Source organism: Ostrea edulis, chromosome 9, assembly GCF_947568905.1.
Source record: "Ostrea edulis chromosome 9, xbOstEdul1.1, whole genome shotgun sequence".
NCBI lineage: Eukaryota > Metazoa > Mollusca > Bivalvia > Ostreida > Ostreidae > Ostrea > Ostrea edulis.
In genome coordinates this window covers 58,055,698-58,080,211 of record NC_079172.1, presented here as the reverse complement: position 1 = coordinate 58,080,211, position 24,514 = coordinate 58,055,698, and the positions used below count along the sequence as shown (strand labels likewise).

General features: G+C 32.4%; 1 protein-coding gene across 1 annotated transcript; it reads left to right on the top strand.

The window, feature by feature from the left end:
* The first annotated feature begins 5,006 nt into the window (after positions 1–5,006).
* Positions 5,007–23,624, top strand: LOC125658915 (potassium channel subfamily K member 18-like). Its single transcript, XM_048890369.2, has 2 exons — positions 5,007–6,310; positions 20,124–23,624. Exons 1-2 carry the CDS (start codon positions 5,776–5,778, stop codon positions 21,380–21,382), a joined length of 1,794 nt encoding a protein of 597 aa, XP_048746326.1. The 5' UTR covers positions 5,007–5,775; the 3' UTR covers positions 21,383–23,624.
* Positions 23,625–24,514: the final 890 nt, after the last annotated feature.

Sequence of the window (24,514 nt, the reverse complement as noted above, 5' to 3'; positions counted from 1 at the left end):
ATACAATCACTATGAAAATAAACAATACAATCACTATAACAATAAACAGTACAATCACTATAAACAATACAATCACTATGAAAATAAACAATACAATCACTATAAACAATACAATCACTATGAAAATAAACAATACAATCACTATAGAAATAAACAATACAATCACTATAAACAATACAATCACTATAGAAATAAACAATACAATCACTATAATAATAAACAATACAATCACTATAGAAATAAACAATACAATCACTATAGAAATAAACAATACAATCACTATAGAAATAAACAATACAATCACTATAGAAATAAACAATACAATCACTATAATAATAAACAATACAATCACTATAAACAATACAATCACTATGAAAATAAACAATACAATCACTATAAACAATACAATCACAATGAAAATAAACAATACAATCACTATAAAAATAAACAATACAATCACTATAGAAATAAACAATACAATCACTATAAACAATACAATCACTATAGAAATAAACAATACAATCACTATAACAATAAACAATACAATCACTATAGAAATAAACAATACAATCACAATGAAAATAAACAATACAATCACTATAGAAATAAATAATACAATCACTATAAACAATACAATCACTATAATAATAAACAATACAATCACTATAAACAATACAATCACTATAGAAATAAACAATACAATCACTATAAAAATAAACAATACAATCACTATAAAGATAAACAATACAATCACTATAAAAAATAAACAATACAATCACTATAGAAATAAACAATACAATCACTATAAACAATACAATCACTATGAAAATAAACAATACAATCACTATAAACAATACAATCACAATGAAAATAAACAATACAATCACTATAAAAATAAACAATACAATCACTATAAACAATACAATCACTATAGAAATAAACAATACAATCACTATAGAAATAAACAATACAATCACTATAGAAATAAACAATACAATCACTATAATAATAAACAATACAATCACTATAAACAATACAATCACTATAAAGATAAACAATACAATCACTATAATAATAAACAATACAATCACTATAAACAATACAATCACTATAGAAATAAACAATACAATCACTATAAAAATAAACAATACAATCACTATAAAAATAAACAATACAATCACTATAGAAATAAACAATACAATCACTATAGAAATAAACAATGCAATCACTATGAAAATAAACAGTACAATCACTATCAAAATAAACAATACAATCACTATAAAAATAAACAATACAATCACTATAGAAAGAAACAATACAATAACTATAAAAATAAACAATACAATCACTATAAAAATAAACAATACAATCACTATAAAAATAAACAATACAATCACTATAGAAATAAACAATACAATCACTATAGAAATAAACAATACAATCACTATGAAAATAAACAGTACAATCACTATCAAAATAAACAATACAATCACTATAAAAATAAACAATACAATCACTATAGAAAGAAACAATACAATAACTATAAAAATAAACAATACAATCACTATAAAAAATAAACAATACAATCACTATAATAATAAACAATACAATCACTATAAACAATACAATCACTATAGAAATAAACAATACAATCACTATAGAAATAAACAATACGATCACTATGAAAATAAACAATACAATCACTATAACAATAAACAGTACAATCACTATAGAAATAAACAATACAATCACTATAAACAATGAAAATAAACAATACAATCACAATAAAAATAAACAGTACAATCACTATAACAATAAACAATACAATCACTATAGAAATAAACAATACAATCACTATAAAGATAAACAATACAATCACTATAGAAATAAACAATACAATCACTATAAAAATAAACAATACAATCACTATAATAATAAACAATACAATCACTATAATAATAAACAATACAATCACTATAATAATAAACAATACAATCACTATAAACAATACAATCACTATAAACAATACAATCACTATGAAAATAAACAATACAATCACTATAGAAAGAAACAATACAATCACTATAGAAAGAAACAATACAATCACTATAGAAATAAACAATACAATCACTATAAAAATAAACAATACAATCACTATAAAAATAAACAGTACAATCACTATAACAATAAACAATACAATCACTATAGAAATAAACAATACAATCACTATAAAAATAAACAATACAATCACTATAGAAATAAACAATACAATCACTATAGAAATAAACAATACAATCACTATAAAAATAAACAATACAATCAGTATAAAGATAAACAATACAATCACTATGAAAATAAACAATACAATCACTATAAAAATAAACAATACAATCACTATAAACAATACAATCACTATAAACAATACAATCACTATAGAAATAAACAATACAATCACTATAAAAATAAACAATACAATCACTATAAAAATAAACAATACAATCACTATAAACAATACAATCACTATAAACAATACAATCACTATGAAAATAAACAATACAATCACTATAGAAAGAAACAATACAATAACTATAAAAATAAACAATACAATCACTATAGAAAGAAACAATACAATAACTATAAAAATAAACAATACAATCACTATAGAAAGAAACAATACAATAACTATAAAAATAAACAATACAATCACTATAGAAATAAACAATACAATCACTATAGAAATAAACAATACAATAACTATAAACAATACAATCACTATAAAAATAAACAATACAATCACTATAAACAATACAATCACTATAAACAATACAATCACTATGAAAATAAACAATACAATCACTATAGAAAGAAACAATACAATAACTATAAAAATAAACAATACAATCACTATAGAAATAAACAATACAATCACTATAGAAATAAACAATACAATCACTATAAAAATAAACAATACAATCACTATAAACAATACAATCACTATAAACAATACAATCACTATGAAAATAAACAATACAATCACTATAGAAAGAAACAATACAATAACTATAAAAATAAACAATACAATCACTATAGAAATAAACAATACAATCACTATAGAAATAAACAATACAATCACTATAAAAATAAACAATACAATCACTATAAAAATAAACAGTACAATCACTATAACAATAAACAATACAATCACTATAGAAATAAACAATACAATCACTATAGAAAGAAACAATACAATCACTATAAAGATAAACAATACAATCACTATGAAAATAAACAATACAATCACTATAGAAATAAACAATACAATCACTATAGAAATAAACAATACAATCACTATAATAATAAACAATACAATCACTATAAAAATAAACAATACAATCACTATAATAATAAACAATACAATCACTATAATAATAAACAATACAATCACTATAAACAATACAATCACTATAGAAATAAACAATACAATCACTATAAACAATACAATCACTATAAACAATACAATCACTATAAACAATACAATCACTATAAACAATACAATCACTATAGAAATAAACAATACAATCACTATAGAAAGAAACAATACAATAACTATAAAAATAAACAATACAATCACTATAAACAATACAATCACTATAGAAATAAACAATACAATCACTATAGAAATAAACAATACAATCACTATAGAAATAAATAATACAATCACTATAGAAATAAACAATACAATCACTATAAAAATAAACAATACAATCACTATAACAATAAACAATACAATCACTATAGAAATAAACAATACAATCACAATGAAAATAAACAATACAATCACTATAAACAATACAATCACTATAAAAATAAATAATACAATCACTATAAACAATACAATCACTATAGAAATAAACAATACAATCACTATAAAAATAAACAATACAATCACTATAAACAATACAATCACTATAAAAATAAATAATACAATCACTATAAACAATACAATCACTATAAAGATAAACAATACAATCACTATAATAATAAACAATACAATCACTATAAACAATACAATCACTATAGAAATAAACAATACAATCACTATAAAAATAAACAATACAATCACTATAAAAATAAACAATACAATCACTATAGAAATAAACAATACAATCACTATAAACAATACAATCACAATGAAAATAAACAATACAATCACTATAAAAATAAACAATACAATCACTATAATAATAAACAATACAATCACTATAAACAATACAATCACTATAAACAATACAATCACTATGAAAATAAACAATACAATCACAATAAAAATAAACAGTACAATCACTATAAAATAAATAATACAATCACTATAAAATTAACAATGCAATCACTATAGAAATAAACAATACAATCACTATGAAAATAAACAACGTCTTCCGTTGATGACGGAATACCTTAATAAGAACAAGAAATCATACTGCACATACAACGTTATCATTCTGCACAAACAATGCTTTGATTGCAAATCAAAATGCACTCTATTAGTTTAAAAACAACGACAAAATAGATAGAAATTTTCTCGATGATATCATTGTTTCTATTTTACGAAAATGATATGGTTTTTCCCTATTATTACTGTGAAAATTATTACTTTAAAAATTAAAGAATGGAAATGGATATAAATGATTAAGGTATACATTATTGATACGTTTTCCTCCTCCATTAAAACACGTATGATATTTATGCAAAAAGATACCAATTGTTGAAAATTGATTAGAGAGTTAAAATGATCGCATACCTAGATATTCGTGTTATTGGAGTGTTTTATATCTGTACATTGTAAGAATTTGTACGTGAGTAGTTTATATTTATGCGTACTGTTTTAAGATCACGTTCACTCATTTTATACCAAAGGTTATTTTAGAGTCTACATGTATGTCATGAATAGAATCGAAATAAATACACCTATATGTTTATTACTGCATGCATTTGCAGCAGGGATTTTTTGTTATCATTCTAAAGATAGTAAACACATATGCTTCCGTGCACCTTCAAATCTGGTTAACGATGGGGTTACAGAAATGATTGATCCATATTTTTGCGAGCCTAGACTGAGACCATGGACAAAAATCATTACCCTAGTTTCAGCCCCCATTCCTGTGAAGTGAGTCTCAACATGTGGTCATCATTACAAATCAACGATATAAATGTATGTGCATGCTCTTGTTATTATGATACGCACAGGTTCACTACTCTTAGTCTGAACTCGGTAGGTAGTTTAAAGTGTGCAGCATTTTATCAGTTGTATCAGAGATGGTAAATTGAACTATAAAGCTCGGACCATTCCGTACACAAGTGACGACATCAGTAAACTAGTATAAAAATAAATACATACACGTTCTCCAGTGACAGAACGAGAGGGATTCTAGAATTATACAACAACAACAACATATGTTTCCAATATTCACTTTGCACAAGGGAAGATGCCGCTGCACTTGCGATCCTATGCTTGAAACAAAAAGCTTAGTTTTATCGCCACTCTTCTGGATTTTAAGCGTTGTATCATTCTTACTGAATATCTTTTCTTAAAATTCATCGTACTACAAAATATCTTGTCCTCATTATCGGAGGTTGTTATGCTGTGCATGGGAATACTTACTCGAAAGGGTATAAAAATAGAGAGCGCGGTAGCAAGTCACCAACAGCCTGGTTCAGTGAGATAAAAAACCTAATGCTCAGCTCCAATAATAGTAGAAAAACTTACTAGACGCATGCATGGTCTGGAATCAAGGTGGTTGTCGTTTGGAAATCCAGGAGTTAAAAGTTAGCTCTGCACCGGAAAAACAGGAAATTCATAAAATGTCTTCAGAGAGAGAAGAAAGCCTCCCGGAGGACGAGGGAGGAGTCCCGGACAATGAGACCTTGGAACCGGAAACCAGATTTCACACAATCATCAGCAAAGCAAAAGACTTCTTAAAGAAGATATACGCTGTTTCCAAGTCTCTTATGGGACTGTCAATTTTATTAGTGCTTTATTCTGTCATCGGTATGATTATGTTTCACTGGATAGAATACCAGAATGAATTAGATCAGCGAGAAAAAGTTGTGAACTTCCGGGAAAATACGGCCAAAGAGCTGTTTAAATTATATAATGAAAGCATGAATGAAACTGAGTGGATTGGGAAGTCCCGGGAATACCTGGAGCAATATGAAGATTTGATCAGAAACACGCAATATGATACTACACAAAAACCGCTTTGGAATATGTGGGGGGCTCTGTTTTTTTGTGCCACCATCTATACAACCATAGGTAAGATTGTCAATATTTTTCAGAATTATAGTGTCCAATTTTAATATAATGGATAAATTGTAACCATTTCGCAAATGAAATGATATCGAGAAGTTTGAGAATATTTAAAATCAATATTTAAAAAACGAATCAAAATTATTTCGTTATTGATGTTGTTATCGTTCGAAAGTTATGGATTTCATTAATACTAATTATACCATACAAATTGTAATACATTGACTTCAACTACTTAAGTCTCTCTCTCTCTCTCTCTCTCTCTCTCTCTCTCTCTCTCTCTGTATATATGTATGTCAACAATTTCTGTAAATTTATTATAGGAGCACATTTTATGAAATTTGTTTCACCAATATTACGACACTCTAGTAATGTCAATAAGAAATTGGGGTCGTCTGAAAATACAATACGAAAAATGTATTTTTTATTGGTTTACTGCACTTGACTTTCTGCAAATGCACATAAATGCACATGTCCTTGTTTATGTCGCTTGAAAAAGCATTCATTTGTCAAAAGCAATTCCGCAAAGACGCGTGTTTAACATTCCCTGAATGTCGCACTGTTAGACGTCATGAGAACTCTTAGTGTAATTGTGGGGGAGAGAACTGTGACCCTCAGCTTACATCAGCCATCATCGAAGAATTATCTATGTCTGTGAGAACCTACTCTTACTACGGATATACAGAATCCATAAACTAACATCATCCAACAGGCGCTTGAACATGTTCCACATCATCTTGCATAGCAACTACATCATTTTTTGTACCTGCCATAAATCTGCATACATTCTCAAAACAAGTCGGACAAAACGGTTACTTTTCACGTGATGCAGCGATAGAACATGCAAGAAATCCATAGTATCATGGATATGAAGAGATACTAAAATTATTCGTTGTCCGTTTTCTGTTTGCTTCATTATTGTGGGTCCCATGACATAATATACATGAACACAAAACACATTTAGGTAAATAGTATTATGCAGCCGAATTAACAACCACTCAGTATACGCCTATCCCGCACTCCACATGCGTGTTCCCTTTTTTCAGTTTACCCCCATGGAACCTATTCAATACCCACAATATCTGTTCATTATCTGCTATTTTTCATTATAATTAAAAAAGGTCGAACCACGGTATGTTTTACACCTGCTCTTGATGTTAACCGTGCGGTTTTTCAAACGTTAACGTTCCAATTCTTAAAATCATTTCCACACAATTTGAAAAGAATGATTTCCTCCGCCGGAGTGAGGAGCAATTGCTGTTAATTATAACATTCGCCCTTACAATCCCTAAGACTTTTTTCTGCAAGGTACAGTGTACATACAACTTATATATCTATGGCATAGGAATTTAGACAATTTTAGTCCACTTTACAACCAGTCAATACTTTCAGCAATGTTGTTCAATCTAGATTTTATTTACTTCATTTTATTTATTTATTTCATTATCATCATTTTTGCAAACGTCTTAATTATTTTTTTTACGATTAGAGGTCCGCGTTTAAGAAATTCTGCCAATCGTATGTTTCACCTACAAAATCCAACCACAAACCAATTACAAACGCGCATTTCCAAAGCTATTTTCGTCGTTTGAAATAGAATTACCTTCAAAAAAATGGAACAAGAATCAGACATAAAGATTATTTCCATGCAGATATTTTATGGAAGTGCCAAAGCAAATTTTACAAAATTATGCACAGAAAGTGTTACTAATTAACCCATTTCTTGATTTTGTTTAATTGTATATATTCTCAAATGTATTTGGTGAAGGTCTGCCTCGCCTCTCAGTGAATTAATAGAAATAGAAATGACGCGCCGTAATGTGATTAACTTATTTTCATTTAGATTAGAACAGGATTGATTCGGTTTTTGAATCAGAAGAAAAACACGAGCACATTATCTGTATAATCAGAATGGTTATTTCTATATTGTTAGTTCATATATGTTAACAGCATAAAAATGATGGGATATTTCCAAGCCGTTGAGGACATTTGTTTTTTAATTTCAAGAGCGTCATCGTTCGTCTTCTTTTTTTTTTTTTTTTTTTTTTGAGGGATGGGGGCCACATAGTTGCAAAATGTTTTGAACCTGGGGTTGCATATTGATAAATGAAACATTTTAAAGAAGGTGCTCGCTAGTCAACATAATGTAATAACCATTTACTAGAAAACGAAAAATGGCTAAATAAACCCCAACGATAAAGTGGGGTTTTAAAATGCATATGATATAAGAAATTTGTCTCAGGGTGCACTCTGGTTCGTAATTTTAAACGAATGAGCGAATAAAGGAGCTTAAACTTTCCAAACATATGTTTTATTTTGAAAATACGTGAGGGTGCGAACGGCGACTCTTCACGTCGGTATACTTTTATTTATTATACTTTAAAAGTGTAGTTGTACATGTAATGAGGCGCCTAGCGCTTCATGTAAGTCAGCGTTACAGTTCAGTCATGTAGTTTTAAATATGAAGTTTATTTCCTATATTCATATTCAACTTTCACTTCTGTCGGAATTTCTAACCGTTAAAATAGATGTACTGTATCTATCTATATTCATACTGCTGTTTACCACAGCAACACATTTACGAGGAAATGACTATCATTAGAATTTGTGGAGTTATCAAAAGCAAAAACATTGAAAATGTAAACATGAACATCACTCAAGAAATCAAGTATATAGTGTTACATGAATACTTGCAAAATTGTGTCAATGTCATTGGCGTTGATGTACTCTGTTCTGTAATCAATATATATTTTTTTCTTATTTTATCGCACTGAACAGCGCCTGCGTGAATCCGTTTTGGTTTGAATTTTCTACAATATTTATATTATACTAATTTAATGGAATATGTAAAACGGATATGTTCCATTTCATTCCAATATCCTTACTTCAGGTTTCCTTCATAAATAAAAACTACCAAGATTATTCTTGTATATCCACCACACAGAACTTTGTCAAAAGTTACATGTAGTACAGCCGAGTTTGAGTTTTATATCAATAATTCTCATGACGGTAATGGGAATGCATGCAAAGCAATGAAAGCACACACGGAGCTTAAAATGTCAATACTCACTAAGTAATATATAAGTCTATCGTTAGCAGTACGTGTGTGGTGTATCATATTTGTAGTTGCGGGTTCGCAACTTCGCATTACATAATACGCTATATAACGGACACCGCATCAGTTGAATAATTTGCAGGGTTTTCAGTACTACTGAGTTTTCGGACAAAGTCAATCGATTCGAGGCGATAATTGTTCGGCACCAACCTTGAGCATTATGCAAGAATGTGTGAAACAAATTAATCTACGAGAAATGAGAATTAAAGATAAGAAGTTTTGATGAGATTATCCCAGGGGAGGCTCTACGGCGTCTTTTCGAGTCGAGTTGGATCTCGTCCATAACTCTGTGTTTGATACGGAGGGTTATTCCCACCTTCAAAAAGCTGCTAGATTATTATTAAACAAAATCAAATACATTCATGTTGGTACTGTTCCTCTCACTGTTTGTTATAATTTTTCGGAACTTGAGCAAATTCCAGGTCTTCTTTATCGATAAACATATGTGAATATCTCACGTTAAATCACTAACTTTATTTAAATATGTTCACCTGTAAAAATGTGCAACTTCTTATCATGAACGAATGCTGCTACTTTAGAAATCAGATCTTTGAAAAAGTGCATGTGAAACATGTTATATCTATTTTGACGTCATGGACTCGAAACGTTTTTATAGATATGAAGGATAACAAGATCTTTCAAGAAGAAAAACGAAGAAAATTTTGCATTAACTTTCCATTTCCATTTTCTTCGTTTATGCTAACGAAATTTGAGATTTTGAAGGGGTTTTCTGAAGATTAAATCCTCGATATTGATATATATTCATCTTTGGTAAATAACAGTTTATACATGTGATATGCGACTTCCTAATTATATCCATTTCATCAGGGACCTAGAAATTTCCTGATCATCGGGCGCCTCGTTACTGCTTCTGTTTTTATCATCAGGTGAGCGGCGGGTTCTTGGGTTGCCGTATTGTTATATTCCCTTTCGCCTCTGTTATTGATAAATGAGAGCAGAGAAGGAAAAAATATGACGTTTCTAAGTGGGCGGACATCCCTGGTCAATATCATGTTATCCGTGTATTATAAGTGCTCCGTATCACTTTGTTAACATTTCAATAGAGCATTGTGCTTATTCAAAAAAGAAAATCTAATGCACTTATACTTGGCTTTTGTAAGTCGTAAATCTTGTTTAGCGCTTGTTGTGTAATCCTCATTACAATAACTTGAAGAAAACAAAGACTAATTTTCTGGAAATTCTGTTCGAACGTGCCACGATAGGCAAACGCCTTTACAGTATAAAAGAGGAATAACAATTAAGACAATGCTTTCATCCAAAAAAATCAACCCAATATTTATCCTTATTTTTCTATCTATAATATGTACATCTATTCCATGATGGAAAGATTATAATAAATAGCGATTACACAGAATCCACGTCTTTCTTTGCTGATACAAACGGCGATTCAGTACATCCAACAATGCATTCAGTACATCCAACATTGCATTCAGTACATCCAACATTGCATTCAGTACATCCAACAATGCATTCAGTACATCCAACATTGCATTCAGTACATCCAACATTGCATTCAGTACATCCAACATTGCATTCAGTACATCCAACAATGCATTCAGTACATCCAACAATGCATTCAGTACATCCAACATTGCATTCAGTACATCCAACAATGCATTCAGTACATCCAACATTGCATAAAGATGATTGCTTTGATTACTTGCATATATACCTGATTGAAAAAGAAGATATGTTCATAATGGCTAAGCATGTGAAAGTATTCATACTTTCATTCACATGGCAAGATTCTAAAATGAAACCGTGACTCTGTTTATAGTTTTGGATTCCTTGTTTTGGCTTATATCTTGCTCAAGTACCTTCAACAGGTTATCAATGAATAAATAAAAACTGTGCATGTTTCTTGTAAACCTGATATTCTACAATTAAAGCTTGAACTCTGAACGCTCTATATAATCGTCGTGGTGGATCTCTGAACGCTCTATATAATCGTCGTGGTGGATCTCTGAACGCTCTATATAATCGTTGTGGTGGATCTCTGAACGCTCTATATAATCGTCGTGGTGGATCTCTGAACGCTCTATATAATCGTCGTGGTGGATCTCTGAACGCTCTATATAATCGTCGTGGTGGATCTCTGAACGCTCTATATAATCGTCGTGGTGGATCTCTGAACGCTCTATATAATCGTCGTGGTGGATCTCTGAATGTTGTAAATTCCGTAGAGCGTTAAGATACTGCAACCTTCCACCCTGCTAATTATATAATGTGTTCAAGGATCCTCCACGACTTTTGTATAGAGCGTGCAGAGATCCACTGACGATCATATAGAGCGTTCGGAGATCCACCGTGACGATCATATAGAGTGTTCGGAGATCCACCGTGACGATTATATAGAGCGTTCGGAGATCCACCATGACGATTATATAGAGCGTGCAGAGATCCACCGTGACGATCATATAGAGCGTTCTGAGACTGCAAACCACTGCTAAAATCAATCCATTCCCGATATATCAATTTCGGATCTCCTCCGAAATGAGGATTTGTGCAAGACGCGACCAGATGCCTAACCTCTTTACAAAAAAAAAAACAAACTCAGAAAGTGAAAGAAATGATCCCATACACCGCCTCCTATGTAGCATATACATGCAGAATCTTTGTTAGAATCTTTATCGTTTACTTAATGTAATATATGTTTATGTTTCATCTATCGTATATATGGAATTCCCTACAGTATATATATTTATATATATAAACACATAATAAAATCAACGTATATATCGAATGGAACATGTCTCTCCAAACACATCAAAGTAAAACAAACACATTGCCTCTATAAAACTTAATCATTAAAAAATTTATCCTAAATCGTTTTCTCCGATGATCTTGAATCCCATCAATCAAACAGGAAACGGACTCCCTATTCAATGATCACGGTCCCTATTGATGTTGTGTCCGAGAGGATTTTTTTAGCTTATGGTCGATTAATGTTTTAAGATAAAACTGTCATCGCCTGAATACTTGAAGAATATCCTAACTTTATCCACAAGCATCTCTAACATTCATTCTATTTACTGTATATACATGGCTCATAGGACCATAGATCCTGTCAGGTCTAAATACTCGTTTCTTATTTACTGTATATGCATGGCTCCCCTGTCAGGTGCACACTCAATACTCGTTTTTCCATGTCATACTCCAGATCTAGCAGAAATTGACCCAGTGTTCGAAAAAGTTAGATACTATATATGGCGCTCCATGATCAGAATATAATAATTCTATTATTTAACAGCAATTGTACAATACATGTAGCGCAGTTTGATAGTGAAGTTCAGTATGTCCTTTCAAAGTCATGTATATATCATGAACGCCTTTGTTCGTGGTACAGTCAATATTAACGACAGTGGGTCAAAGATTCAACCAAAATCCTTTGTGATTTCATATTCATTAGCGTAAGTACGCTCTGTTACAATTAGCATTATAGTTACTGACCTTCCACAGAAATGGTAATGACAACGCTGACAGTTGATCTATCAGCTACATCTAGTCTGTCTGATACAAAACAACTAACGAAGTACTAACTTTAAATACACGTATCAATGCATGTTCCCTCAAAGTAAATGTACACGGACTTTAAAAAGAATAATTTAAAGCCGTCGACTATTGATTTTAATTTTAATAGAAATAAAAACAAGAACACCCATCCAGTTATGGAGGAAAACATACTTAAAGTAAATCTAAAATTTATGATGAAGGTACTTTTAAATCGTATGACCCGTCCAGTTTCCCGGTATCACACGCACAGCGGCTGCAGTGTGTTCTGGCTGGCACTGGGCGTTTACTTATATTATATCGATATTAATTGTTACTGTGTGGTTATTTTGATAGCATTAGTATGTTGTGGCATTGGTTGACCTTTCCCTGTCCCGTGTGCTGTATAAATAGACAAGATGGAGCCTCGTGCAATAACACCAAGATCAGAGAAGCTTTCTTCGTCCCAGTGACGTCATTTATGATATGAATGAGACTTGCAATTGTTTTAATTGCAAAATAGCCATACCTCTATTCAGTTCCTCTATATATTACTGCGAAACAATATATCATAAAATGGTATTCATCACATGGAATAAATGATTAATTGTTTTAGGTGCAAGGATATAACAACTAGCGTCTATTTCATTTATGTATGCTTATTATTTTGTAAAATAATTTGGCTTCTGATCATTACTAAAGAGTTTTTGTCTTAGGTGCTAATTAGTAACCTGGGAGCTTTGATTCGCTATGTATTTAGTAAACGAGGTGGAAGATGTTTCAAAATGATAATGGAAGAAATTACGTCAGACGAGGTTTGCTTCCGTACTTTTGAAACTAATCGTCCAGGGAAAAAATATTGATGAAAGCTAGTTATCTGTTTCCTCTGAAATTATGTTTCAAAGAAAGTGAAGCCGATTTTTACTGCCAGACTGTTATAAAAGATGTATATTTGATAGGCATCCAAATAGCAAATGCACAAACGTTATTCTATCATTGGCGCACATTACCAGGAAATCATTTGTATGATTCAATATCACAGGAATATATGCGTGGTCAGCATTTTCTAAAGTCGCATTGCGTGTATCTGTTGCACATATTTCTTGATGGTAATGGTTTTCAAAAGTTTCGGAATAGACTCAAAATTGAAATACGAAAATTTGCATATAGTTTGATTATATACTCATCTCGTTATCAAGAGTGCATTTACGACAACTTCATGCATTCCAATACGATTCTTAATCTGACCGCTCAATGTAGAGGTCTTTTCTACCGTAATAATATCTAAAACCTTAACTATTCATACGATACATATTTGCTTACTTTCAAACTCAATCTCCTTAATCCTTTAAAGAACACAAAATTGGGAGTTGGTAAACACGGACCTCCTAGAAGTACTTACTAATAACGGTATATGTTATAATACCCGGGGAAACTGTAAGAGACAAAATCCATACACATGATAAAAGACGTAGTACATATATATGTTAATACATAAATAAAATACACTTATTAGTCTGGGGGAGCATATCCTTCGTGTATTTTAGCCAAAATCCACCTCCTTAATCGGGGGAAATGGCCATAATTCACCTCCTTAATCGGGGAAAATGGCCATAATTCATATCCTAATCGGAAGAAATGGCCATAATTCACCTCCTTAATCGGGGGAAATGGCCATAATCCACCTCCTTAATCGGAATAAATGGCCCTAATTCACCTCCTTAATCGGAAGAAATGGCCATAAACCTCCTAATCGGGGGAAATGGCCATAATTCACCTCCTTAATCGGAAGAAATGGCCATAATCCACCTCCTTAATCGGGGGAAATGGCCAAAATCCTCAAGACGACACGCTGTATTTTGGTTCCATTTATCTGTCTGGTTCACTGTCTGTCAGCTCCCTAATTTCACTGTCTGTCAGGTACCTAATTTCACTGTCTGTCAGCTCCCTAATTTCACTGTCTGTCAGCTCCCTAATTTCACTGTCTGTCAGCTCCCTAATTTCACTGTCTGCAAGCTCCCTAATTTCACTGTCTGTCAGGTACCTAATTTCATTGTCTGTCAGCTCCCTAATTTAGCTCCCTAATTTCACTGTCTGTCAGCTCTCTGATTTCACTGTTTGACTTCTGCCCCTGTTTCGTCGATTTTATCATTATTTATTGAAAGCCGAACATCGATTTCGGTATAAAAATAGTTGAAAAAAGTGAAGAAAACGAACAGTGATCAAACTCATTAATCCTATAAAAAACACAAAATTGGGAGGTGGTAAACACGGACCTCCTAGAAGTAATTACTAATAACGGTATATGTTATTGGGGAAATTATGAATGTTAGACACCCCCACATCATGTATCAAAATCAAATTCAGTTGAAAGATCGAACAGCCATGTTCCAACATTTTAAGGGCATACGAGACGTTTCCGACATTTTCTCCAACATCATTTTTTCATCTCCTCGATATGAAGAGTTCTTGTATGATTTCCGAAATTGGTTTAAATTTTATATTTTAGTAGTATCACCATGCTCTGTATATCGGCCTGGGTTGTATCACTTAACTAGTAATGTATATCGGCCTGGGTTATATCACTTAACTAGTAATGTATATCGACCTGGGTTATATCACTTAACTAGTAATGTATATCGACCTGGGTTATATCACTTAACTAGTAATGTATATCGGCCTGGGTTATATCACTTAGCTAGTAATGTATATCGACCTGGGTTATATCACTTAACTAGTAATGTATATCGACCTGGGTTATATCACTTAACTAGTAATGTATATCGACCTGGGTTATATCACTTGACTAGTAATGTATATCGACCTGGGTTATATCACTTAACTAGTAATGTATATCGGCCTGGGTTATATCACTTAATTAGTAATGTATAGCGGCCTGGGTTATATCACTTAACTAGTAATGTATATCGACCTGGGTTATATCACTTAACTAGTAATGCAAGGGTCCCATACCAATTATAGATTTGAAAATTAGACAAAAGGATTGGATACAGGTTCCAAAACTTAGATAATCCTCTGCTTTAAATGATATACAACCACAAATAACATACAATGTATAAGTGATTATTCCTAAGTGTGAGAAAAGACGGAGAAAGCCTGATACTAACGACTATCACTGACAGTGTTACAATATAACGCCTATCACTGACAGTGTTACAATATAACGCCTATCACTGACAGTGTTACAATATAATGCGTGCATATTAATGTGAAGCAAACAACCAAGATCACGTTTGAACAAAAAAACCTTCGTATTTTCCTTTTCTGGAAGAGATTCATCACCCCGCAGTGATGTTGTTCACAATAATTGATGATAACTTAACTGTCATAAAAAAATCTTACAGTGATGTATCTATTACAAATAATTAATGATAACTTAACTGTCATGGAAAATCTTACATTGATGTATTAATTACACATAAAAGAGAAATGATAGGTGTGCTCTTGAAGATCACATTCATATGTTTGACTAGGAATAACAATGCATCTCTACAAGTCATAATTCAAAATAAGTTATGCCTAAATTTCATGCTTTATATTTGGAAGTCGCCCCTCGGAGCAAAATGATGTGGTGCTTTCTTTATGCTTGGGAGTATGAGAGTGTTATTTTTTTTAAAGAAAGGTGTATTGTAATCTGAAGTGGTACGGCTGTTATAATTAGAAGTAGCGTTTCTGATAGTTGGGACTCTATATTTTCCCGGTGAACTTTAACTGTTGCGAATCTCACACCTGGTTACAAGATCAGTGCCATCACCTCTTTTATCAAGTGGTTCATACTCTGTTTCTAGGTACAAAAATTTTCCTGCAGCTATTACCGGGAGACCCTTAATAATGTTGTTAATTATTGCACATCTTACTCGGTACCAGCAGACCAGAGTAAACTGCTTATTCGAGTTGTGTTTTTATGAAAGCTATATATAATTTAGAAAATGTTACAGATGAGAATTTCTATTTTCTTAGAGACTTTGTTTACAATGTCAGCAATATAGTTAGAGCAAAATAATTTCGAAGACAGAATGATTCCAAGATGTCGGTGTTTATGAACAAATTCTAGATGATTCTGGTAACAATTAATTCAGAAATATGGCTACATAGTTTTGCCCTCCACATTCACGAATTGTGCTCCTTTAATTGTTAGCTGACCTGTTTTTTTTTAAATATTCTTATGAAGCAAAATTTATTCAAAAACTTCTACGTGAGAAGAAAACAATATCTTGCTGTGACCTTCAATTCTACAATTAGATGTAAAACTTATACGGTACCAATTTTGATGCACCAGATGTGCATTTCGACAAATGTCTCTTCGGTGATGCTCAACCGAAATGTTTGAAATCCGAAATAACGATAAACTTGGTAGAGCTATTTTAGGGGAAAACAGAGTGCCAAAAAGTAGAGTCAAATTCGTCTAAGGTTAAAGAGCTATGCATGAGGGAGATAATTTTTAATTCTGAAATGAATTTCTAAATTTTATCACAGCAATTAAATATACATCCGTATTAGATATATTGACGACGTACTATTTATTAACAATAATAATTTTCATTCATATGTCGATTCGATATATCCCTGTGAACTCGAAATAAAGGACATCACAGAGTCGTCCACTTCTGCTTCTTACTTAGATATTATATTGGAAATAGATATTAACGGTAAACTCAACTTCATGACAAACGGAGTGATTTCAGCTGCTCCATTGTCAACTTCCCATATTTATATGGTAATATTCCATTATCACCTGCATATGGTGTTTATATCTCTCAACTGATTCGATACGCAATAGCTTGTTCTGCGTATAGTCAGTCAAACAAGTTGATGATAGTCAGTATTTCGCAAATTCTATGGTCGTTATAAGGATCTAGTGTATCAATACAACGTATCATTAGGTCAACTACTGTCTGACGTGTTTCATACTGATTGTTAGGCCGTTCTTGGCACACTGATTTTGACTACGGATAACTCCGTTTACCTGATGAAGATATAGGGTTCACAGTGGGTGTGACCGGTCAACAGGGGATGTTTACTCCTCCCAGGCACCTGATCCCACCTCTGGTATGTCCAGGGATCCGTGTTTGCCCAGTTCTCTATTTTGTATTGCTGATAGGAGTTACGAGATTGATCATAGTTCGTTATCTTCACCTTTCATTCGAGAACAGTATATATGTCAACATGCGAGATAATTACGTCAATTATGTTGATATGCACGTTACCGATCTTTTTAGAGAATCTGATTTTGATACAGGTACTTACTAACGCCAGTATCTGACATGCCAAATACAACATACATGTAATTATGTAGACATGCGACTTATCTATGTCAACATGCGATGTAAATTATGTTGACCTGCGACTTATTTATGTCGACAAAATATCTCCCATGTAGGGATAAATCGCTTGTCTACGTAATTATTTATGGCATGTTGACATAAATAAGTCGCATGGCAACTTCATGATGTTGCACCTTGCATGTATGATGACAGATACCATTTCGGTATTAGTAAGTAAATTTTTGTTTTCTGATTCTTTATTTTCTTTCAGAAATTTACCAATATTAAAATCTGATTCTCTAAAAAGATTGGTACCTTGCATGTCAAAATAATTATCTTGCATGTTGACATAAATAATTCCTGCATGTAAAGGGGAGGGGGGGTCAGAAACATGCCACCATACAGGAATTTGGTTATTATGTTTTAAACTAAAACACTATCCGATTGTTCCAAATAATTTTGCTACAGTAATGTCCATTTATACATCTCACTGTAGTACATAAGACCTGATTTACATTTTTACTTGTAACAACCAGGAACTATCAAAATATGCTAATTCTAAAACAGACTAATACCCCAATATTGTATGGTAGAAACGAGATAGAATGTGAAGTAAATTGTATATGAAATGTCACGAAAAATTATGTCCTTAAGGTAGATCACTACACTAAACCTTATATTCTTTATGACTCTACGTCACAAGATGGCGATTTAAATGTTTTTTGAAATTATTTGTATCGATCGATTTGTTTGTCTATCATCATAGCTCAGTGGTTAAAGCATGGGGCCGATGAACCGCAGATCTAGAGTTCAAATCCACCAGAGTCTTTTGTTCATACGAGTTGAAATAATCTATTTGAAAATCATGTTTTAATCCAAATTTGCATATTCTCTGCCTTTTTGGCATATATACATATTATATACCATCATAACTTTTTTGATTAAATCAATTCGTAGTGATCTGAGAAACTATTTCAGGGTCCACCTCAACCTGTTTACTGCACATGCATGTACATACATACATTAGTACATGTTTCATTTCTCGAACAAAAGATTTTTGCGTGGACCAAATAATGTGGCACAACTCAAGTCAAAGGCTCAAAGGTTTTTCGTGTGAAACATGTACTAAGTAACCGTGCCATTGTATTTATAATTATTAAACCAATAATTTTCAATGATTGGTATCGCTCAAGAAAGGATGTCGCACTTTCTGAATAGTGTTTCAGTTACCAGAAAAACAAAAATTTGGGTGGCTTCGGCAATCAACAGAAACAAGGATCAGACATGCTGATAGAGCGATATAAATCTATTTAAGATATATTTATTCTCTCTCTCTCTCTCTCTCTCTCTCTCTCTCTCTCTCTCTCTCTCTCTCTCTCTCTCTCTTATACCCCAAAACTAACACTTCATGAAATAGTAATGATGTGTACTCAGCATCTTGTGTTCGGGCTTCGGTCACAAACAGCAATCTATAATTTCAAACAATTTTAAAAAAACACAGGGATAGTTTTAAAAACTACTCACTGTACACCCTCACCTGGCTGTTGATAACAGGTAAATTCCCCTTGAGGGCACTGATTATCACATCGAGCCAATACAAAATTGCAACAATCAAGATAAATGTTGATGATCTTGTTAAAGGATAAAAAATACAAAAGGGTTATAATGAATCAAAAAGAATTTTCATTTCTCGTGTGAAACATGTACTAAGTATGTTGTTAAACTTTTCTCTCGCCACTTGATTTGGTCCCTCGCTTCGCTCGGCACCAAATCTCTTCATGCTCGAGAAAAGTTTACTAACATAAACTTTTTTAATGCATCTAAGAATATGAACATGGTACAGTAATGTTTAGGGCTAGGACATTACAGCTTATGAAATCATCATTGTCTTTTATATTTATCTATGCAGGTTATGGTCATATCATACCAAATACAGATTTTGGAAAAGTCATGACGATCTTTTATGCAACCATTGGCATACCCTTGGCTTTAATGGTGTTAGCAGAGGTCGGTAAAAAGTTAACTGTGGGATTAAAGTTCCTATGGAAATTTGTCAGAAGGTACTATTATACAGGATACTGTGTCAAAGTTCGGCAGACCGGAACAACATATATGAAAAGTGGTTTACAACGAGGAAAGACTGCTTTACGAAAGGCATCTGTGAGATCTGTTCGACGATTAAGAGGTCGACGACAACCACCTATTGAATGCGAGAACAGTGATTCACGGAGAGACAGTGACATTGAGGCAGGAACTGATGTCTTAAGCCCAACGGAACTTTCACTGGTATCTCCGGAAGAAACGGATCAATTTATGGCAGAGGCAATCTCACTTGAGCAAGTGAATCTTCAAGAAAACGGTTTTCAACAAATTACGTTGATGGTTCCGGAAACGGAAGAAACAGAGAGCGCATGCGGTGAATCTATTACATCAAAGGAGTCACATGATACGAACGAATTTGAAATTGATGAAAACTTTAATCTGCCACTTCCTATAGCTTCTGTTATCATGTTGATATACATCTTTTTGGGAACTTGCTTTTACATGATCTTGGAACAATGGAATTTCATCGATTCATTTTATTACGTGTTTATATCGATTAGCACTATAGGTTTTGGAGACATCGTACCTGGGCAACCAGAATATTTCTTGGTGTCATCGATCTATCTGTTTCTTGGATTAGCTCTAGTATCCATGTGCATAAATGTCGGTGTTGACTACCTAAATGTCACAATCGACAAAGCAAAAGTCCAAATGGACAAAGCAAGAGATAAAATGACGGTTGTTGGTAGAAAGCACATGAAAATTGCTGGAAAACATTGGGGTAAAGCGAAAGTGAGAGCCAAAACAAAAGTTTCAGAAGTGAAATCAAGAGCACGAGAAAAAGCAACTGAAGTTCAAAATATTGCAAGAGACAAAGCTAAGGAGGTGAAGAAAGACATAGTTTTAAATGTGCAAAACGAACTTTCAAGAATGAAATCATCAAGAAAGAAGAATTCTTTAGATTCGAATGGAAAACCTCCTTCTGAGGAAAATATTGAGAGAGAAAGGTCTGTTGACAAAACTCTATCTTTGAAGAGAGTGACACATAGACACGATAAAGACAAAATTGTTATAAATGGATCTCCAAAGCATTTTAATCCAAATGGACCGGTTACAGAGTTATGAGATGCACAGGGCAAGTGAAATTATTCAACATGCTGAGGGCACTTTCAATTGAATAATGCTACTGAATCTCCTTTCCAGACAAGAATGCCAGATTACCCATTTGAAAAATTGCTACATTTTGCGAATGAATATAGCTCAACATGTATGATGTGATGGGATTTTTTTTTCTAGATGTATTCTAGTCAACAGTGAATGCGTGTGGTAAAATAAGAAATAATTCCAGGAAAACTTGACGCTCTTGTCAATATCAGATTATAATTCATGAGACATTAACTTGCCAAAGTGTTGGAAACTCCAAGGTTGTGAAACAGCCAGACACGATGCAAGTGCTTGTTCAGGAATATAACACAGTGTCAGAAATAGATACATCAAATATGTATTTATATCACTTTATCATTCGTGCTTCCTGCATACAAACATGAAACATGGGTGCATCTGGGTACAGGGCGAGTTCATTTTGTATTTTCATGTGTATGGAAGATAAAAGTTTGTAATCATTATCTTATCTTAACTCCATGAACATTTCCATTTCTGTCTTCAACTGCCCATATCTGAGACAACACTTGTATTACACATAATTCTGACTATCTATTACCCTTGCCTTTCAAATTACTTCATCACATATTATTTACAATATCATTTATCGCCTCATCCAAACACAATTATCTGGACCATCATCTGTCATCTATTATAAATCAGCAATGGATATTATACATGTTAAATTTCTTATAATCATCATATCTAGTAGTGTGAATTCTGCAACGTCGAGAATTAATTACAAACTACACACACACACACAGAAGGCTTTACGACTCGTGTTTCGCTTGTCTAATGTTGGTTTTTGGAGATTAGATATCATTGCTATATGGAAAGATGTCGATTCTTGACTGATGGGTCAATTAAATCACATTCTATCCTCTGCTTTTGGAAAATAGAACACATGTAAGTGTAAACACTTAGTCTAAGAATCGTCAGGAATGTTGTCAGTTGCGCTGATTAGGACGATCTATAACCTGTAATGTTTGAAACTTGATTGGTTTAAACATCTATTGGCCTAGACGTAGTGCTATATATAATTATACAAAGCAAAAACAAAGATTTATCCTTCTTTTCTTTACCAGACATAATACACAATACTCCTAGTGTTCTGCAGCCACCAAAACGTTTTTCTGTTTGGTTGTCGTGGTTACTCTACTGAAGCGATGCAGGATAGAAAACAACGATGTTTTGTATCATTTGTTAAGAGATTTATTTAAATTTATTTTCATTTTATTTTATCTACTGATTCCTCACTTAACTTTTTCCATGAATACACGTGGGTGAAATTGAAATTTACGACGACTTAACGATAATTTTTATGATCTGAAAACCGATAGGTTTCCGTAGCATTAAATGAACATTCGCATTGAAACGAAAGACCAGAAATTGAAATATAGATATTAGGTAGATAGATAAAACCCTGATAGAGAAATGTAAATGAAATATTAAGTAAATAAATAAAACTCAGAAAAATATTAATACGAACACAGTCTCGTCGAGAAATCTTGGAGAATACTCCCCCTGGTAGTTAGTTTACGATACCAATAACATAAAACAAACATGTTCGCATTTTACTACCAGCACTTTACCTTTTGGACATCTACACAGGTTTTGTAATCAAACTGTGTGTCTGTCTTCATATCAACCACAGAGATGTTTTCATAAATAATCTGTCTTGTTAAATGTAGAGAAAGAGTTGTTTGTATGTGGGTGGTGTTGTTTGTATGTAGGTGTTGTTGTTTGTATGTGGGTGGTGTTGTTTGTATGTAGGTGTTGTTGTTTGTATGTGGGTGGTGTTGTTTGTATGTAGGTGTTGTTGTTTGTATGTGGGTGGTGTTGTTTGTATGTGGGTGGTGTTGTTTGTATGTAGGTGTTGTTGTTTGTATGTGGGTGTGTTGTTTGTATGTGGGTGGTGTTGTTTGTATGTGGGTGGTGTTGTTTGTATGTGGGTGGTGTGCACGTGGACTGGTAATTGCAGAGAAAAACACGTGCCATTACAAAGGGTAATCATCTCTTCAAATACGTAACAGTTGTTTTGGTGACCGAATATTTGTGCGTCGGCAATCATAGCCCCTCACTGTTATTTTCTAAAGTTTGTGTGTGTTAAGATATGCCTTTTTTACTTTCATGAATAATTGCTGTTATATGTTTATCATCTCCACCATTCCAGTTAATAAAGATTTTTAAAATTGATATTACAAAAGGTTTATTTGTGTGTTTCTTTTGTTATTTTAAGAAATTATAAACTGGTATCTACTTTATATAAGTCCATGAGTTGTGATTTATGAAGAAACGAGTGAACATAGATACCATGTTTGAGGAAGAGTACAGACAGAAGATGGGCGAACAAGGCGAGAAAAGTGTCTACGTGTGGGTGGATATGAAAGACAAAAATAAAATCACATTTTAAAAAGGGAGCATTTGTCAATTAGCTTTAACGTATGTATATTTAACATAGGTTGTACATGTAAATGAAACATACGAGGAATTAATTATCTGAAATATTGGATAGTGGAAGTGAGAACACGGTCAAAATTGTCAAAAAAAATTTTTATAGTTGAGTTTGGTAAACATTTTATAGTTGAGTTTGGTTAACTTTCAACATGTGAAGGCCGACTCTCCATTTGTTTGTAATCAAATACAGAAAAACTCGAAACGTATATCCAGTCTTCAAAAACATGGAACAATGACCCACTATAAATGAAAGATGTAAAAATCAATATCCCAAGTCCTTGAAGGTACATGCATATCATGCATGATTTAAATCCCCATTAATGTTGTCAGCAAGCAACTTTCTGAGTGGTCAGTAGCAACGAACTTTGAAAAAATTACGCATTTTGAAATGTTTTTTAAAGTGCGTTAAAGGACCTCCTAACTTTACCTGTGACAGATGACACCCGATGATTTAGTAAAACAGCAAAGTTTGAATTTTGCCATTAACAATGCAACAAAGATGTTCATTAATACGTTAACTTACAGGTTTGGCATTCCATTTTACTGAAAAAGTTCGTTAACATTAAGAGCTTTTGAAGTCGAGGTTGTCTGTTTTTGTTAAATCTCTATTGATAGTCATCGAATGACCGGTTTTTAAAG